General features: G+C 47.2%; 1 protein-coding gene and 1 pseudogene across 1 annotated transcript; both read left to right on the top strand.

Annotated features, from left to right (window-relative positions):
• On the top strand, window positions 1-1754 carry LOC125538366 (cyclin-D3-1-like; annotated as a pseudogene).
• Window positions 1755-1936: 182 nt separating this feature from the next.
• On the top strand, window positions 1937-2624 carry LOC125534507 (uncharacterized). Its single transcript, XM_048697713.2, has one exon. The coding sequence runs from the start codon at window positions 2051-2053 to the stop codon at window positions 2378-2380; it is 330 nt and encodes a 109-aa protein (XP_048553670.2). The 5' UTR covers window positions 1937-2050; the 3' UTR covers window positions 2381-2624.
• The last annotated feature ends 1260 nt before the right edge of the window (window positions 2625-3884 follow it).

Below are 3884 nucleotides of genomic sequence, written 5' to 3'. Positions count from 1 at the left end.
ATGGACGGGTTCCTGGTCGACCACCCTATGCAGTTTGAGGAATGTGGTTGCACTCGCCGAGACAAAGAAGGAGCACACGCCCGCCGACAGGTACCCCCCAGATGTTGTGGCGACGGCTCGGGGGCCTGGATTTGGCCGCCGTCAAGAGGTACGCCATAGATAGGATTTGGAAGGTGAGCCCCCGCATCTTGATTTGATTCAAATCATTCCTTTCTAGCGTGGTACTGATATGTGATGGGCCGGATTTGGAATATGCCCTTTTATCCATTTTTAGTGGCGATTTTCTCATTTAATTGTTGCTCGATGGTATCGTCCCAATGTATGGTGTCGTGATAGCTGATTAAATCTACAAATTCTTTGCCGTTGACTGCGGCCTTGTCTATCAACTACCTTGATAGGTTCCTGTCCATCTATCTCCTTCCTGTAAGTCTATCTTTTTTTGAAAGATCCAACATTGCTGGCATTCATTGATAATAGCAGGAAGCAACGGAAAACAACAAAATGGTGAAGGTCCTAGGACCAGAGGATCCGAAGATCAAAAGACAAAAAGAAAAACAGCAGCCCTAGAAGCTGCGACACAACACCCCTTACAAACCATACTAGGCAGCGCAGCTCCGACTCCGACGATGAACTACTAAAGAAACTGGGCAGGGGTGGCGTCATGGAGGATCACCGAACGAACCACCTGTCACGCGTCATCGTATACCACTGGTCCCCAGTCATTGGAAGGCATCACATGGATCAAAGTCTTCAAGACGGCGCCCTAAAGAGGGGAACGACGTTCAAGACGATGCCACTGCCCGACCTTGCATCCTGTAAGTCTATCATCTCAGTAGCAACTGAAGCAACCCTGCTAAAATCCCGTAAGGTTGTTCGAATCATTGAGGAATTTGTTTCTCATGGCAGGAAGGCAAAGCGTGGCTGACACTGTAGTGGCTTGCTTTTGTCTTGCTTCAAAGATGGAGGAGACCTATGTGCCATTCTCCATGGACCTGCAGGTCAGTGAGTGATGCATCTCATCTCATGATAGACCTCCGCATACATCATCGAAGGGTTATGTCTTTCAGTTTCATCTCAATTAATCAATGGTTTTTTGCTTGACAGATGATTGAGGCAAAGTCTGTGTTTGAGGCAATGAACATAAAAAGGATGGAGCTGTTACTGCTTGCTCATTTATTGACGCACCTTCCTTCGCAAAATTCAATCATCATAACGCACCCTCCATGTTCACATTCACCTGCGCGACTGACCTCATCCTGAGCACTGCTAAAAGTATGAAAGTTAAATCAAATCCCATTTTTTAGTATTCCTAGGTCAATGTGTTAAACCAGTTCTCACTTTTAGTATCCATCGATCAATGCATAGAATTTGGCAGCGGTCAATTATTAAAGTTTGAGAATTTGGACTGCAGGAACTGATTTTTTTGGGTTCAGACCTTCAGAGTTTGCCGCACCTGTTGCAGTTGCTGTATTTGGGGACAACAATACATCAGTGGTCGAAAGGGCTACAACTAATTGCATGTATATAGACATGGTAGTGATCAGCTCAGTGTTATCATTAACTAAACCATTTGCTGGTGGAGAGAGAGAGGTCATACCGCATTACCCCGCAAACATTTGGTGTGTCGTCTCCGGTTTGCGAAAAAAATCACATCCAGACCGCCCTGTTGATCGATACAGATCGGTGTTGGATGGCTTTCGTGTATTGGACGGTTGCAGAAAATTTGCGAGTCGGTGTTGAAGATGCACTCATAAACTGTCTGGATAATGTCTTTTGTTTCCAAATGGGCGTACTGTCGAACGATTCAGTTCCCGAGGAGAAACCAGCGGTAAAAAGACAAGGAAGGAAAACTGTAAACCCCACGGGTCCGTTCCCCACGGCCACGGGACACAACGGACAACTGTCGGCAGTGGCACTGCATTTAAGGCCACCTCCACCACTCCACTCCCCTCCCCTCCCCCACTCTTTCATCAGGGAGAAAAGATCCAGCCACAGCAACTGTTCCGCTCTCCGAGATCTCAGCTCCCCCATCCCCCCTGCTCCTCCGGCAATGCCTACATGGGCGGCCACCCCCGTGCTCCTCCTGCTGCTGCTGCTCCTGCAGGGGAGGGGAGGCCACGGCGCCATCGGCATCAGCAGCCTCGACATGGACATGGACATGGACATGGACATGGGGGTGGAGGCGGCGGCGCACGGGCGGCTGCTGTGGGCGAGCGGCGGCGGGCGGAGGTACATCAGCTACGACGCGCTGCGGGGGGACGCCGTGCCCTGCTCCCGGCCGGGGGTGCCCTACTACAACTGCCGCGTCAGCACCACCGCCAACCCCTACTCCCGCGGCTGCGAGTCCATCACCCGCTGCCGCGACGACGACCCTTCCTAGTAGGTAAGCACTCTAGTAATTGATTCTCAAAGCTGCTGGATCCAGAAGGCGGCCGCTGCTCATTTTGTGTGTGTTTTGCTTGCTGGGCAATACTATTTGCTGGATCATATATATCAATAATGTAATGTGTCCGTGTGTGTACTGCGTAGTACGAATGTAACTAAGATCCGATTCCAACTCCCAAGATATTATCACACGGAGGAACCTGGATTATATATTTATATGGAGTGTTGTATTATAGAAACATCCCAGGTAACAATTGATGGTGAAATGTACTGGATCCAGGCGGTGATCCTCTGGTCTTTCCTGTACTATGTTTTTTGCTGGGTGTCAGTAGGTGAAGTCAGTACCGATTGATGGATGAATAATGTAGGCAATACTGAACTTGCAGCGATGCTGAAGCAAGGGATGACACCAGAAGCAAACTGTGAATAGTGAGTTGAGAGTTTCAGAGTTTCTTCTGGTAGCAGTTTTCCAGTTCGTTGCTGGATTATGAATCAATGTCTAGATAATGAGCTGAATTTTGGCGATGACGATACCGTTGTCGCTCCATTTGTGTAATGAGCTGTTGTGTCTGATTGAGATTCTGCTGCTGGATTTCATCAGTTGTCGGCAGCCGATGGATTAATTTTTTTTGGACACAGCCGATGGAAGTTGATTGCAGTGCACACTCGTGGCTGCTTTATCCTTTTGCCGCAGAGTACCGAAATTCTGAACATTCATACCTTCTAGGCGACTGGTAGCTACATTTGCCACGTGACTGCTTTATCCTTTGCCCCGGAGTACTGAAACACAAGATGGAATGTGGGTTGGCGAACTTTGGTAAATGTAAAAGACAAGCTGTTGGCTAGGGTCGGGACCTGATGAGGTGGTCAAACGATGTCATGCTGAGCTGAGTGTCACCCTGATATTCGGACAGTGAGTCAGTGATCATCTAGATCACTATACTTATAGTGATCTAAATGATCTTGAATTTCTTTGCAGATGGAGTACAAATTATTTCCCTGCAAAAAAGGGCCTCTTTTTTGCTTCAAAGGATTTCTAAAGCAAGTCTCGGAGGATTCCGATCCTTAGAATTTCTTTCGTACGTGAGTTGTTTGGTTCGTAGGATTTCAAAAATGCATATGAACTTTTCTTTTTTATTCATTTCTACTAGTTTTCATAGGAAAATTTTCAACCACTCCAACCTCATGTGGTGATTCCTAATTTTTACGTGTTACTCATGCACAATCAAACTCACATGCTAATCCTGTAGTATTGAAAATGACATGCCACTCCATTCCTGTGCTGCTCCTACGAATCAGAAATACTAAAAATTAGAGAACTAAGCTTGTTACATGCAGTTACAGTGCAGCAGTGCAAGTTCACACATTCCCAGCTCCTGATGACCTAATCACTTTCAAAGTCTTGTTATATTAATACAAGAGCGCCCGTTTCCAAAATTTCGTGATGATTCCTGGCGCCATCGAGTCCCATGAGCTGAGTTGAGCAGATTCGTGATCAC

This window comes from Triticum urartu, chromosome 2A, assembly GCF_056163025.1.
Source record: "Triticum urartu cultivar PI428250 chromosome 2A, HENAU_Tu73, whole genome shotgun sequence".
Lineage (NCBI taxonomy): Eukaryota > Viridiplantae > Streptophyta > Magnoliopsida > Poales > Poaceae > Triticum > Triticum urartu.
The sequence above is the reverse complement of the archived record's forward strand: the minus strand, read 5'-3'. Positions and strand labels throughout refer to the sequence as shown.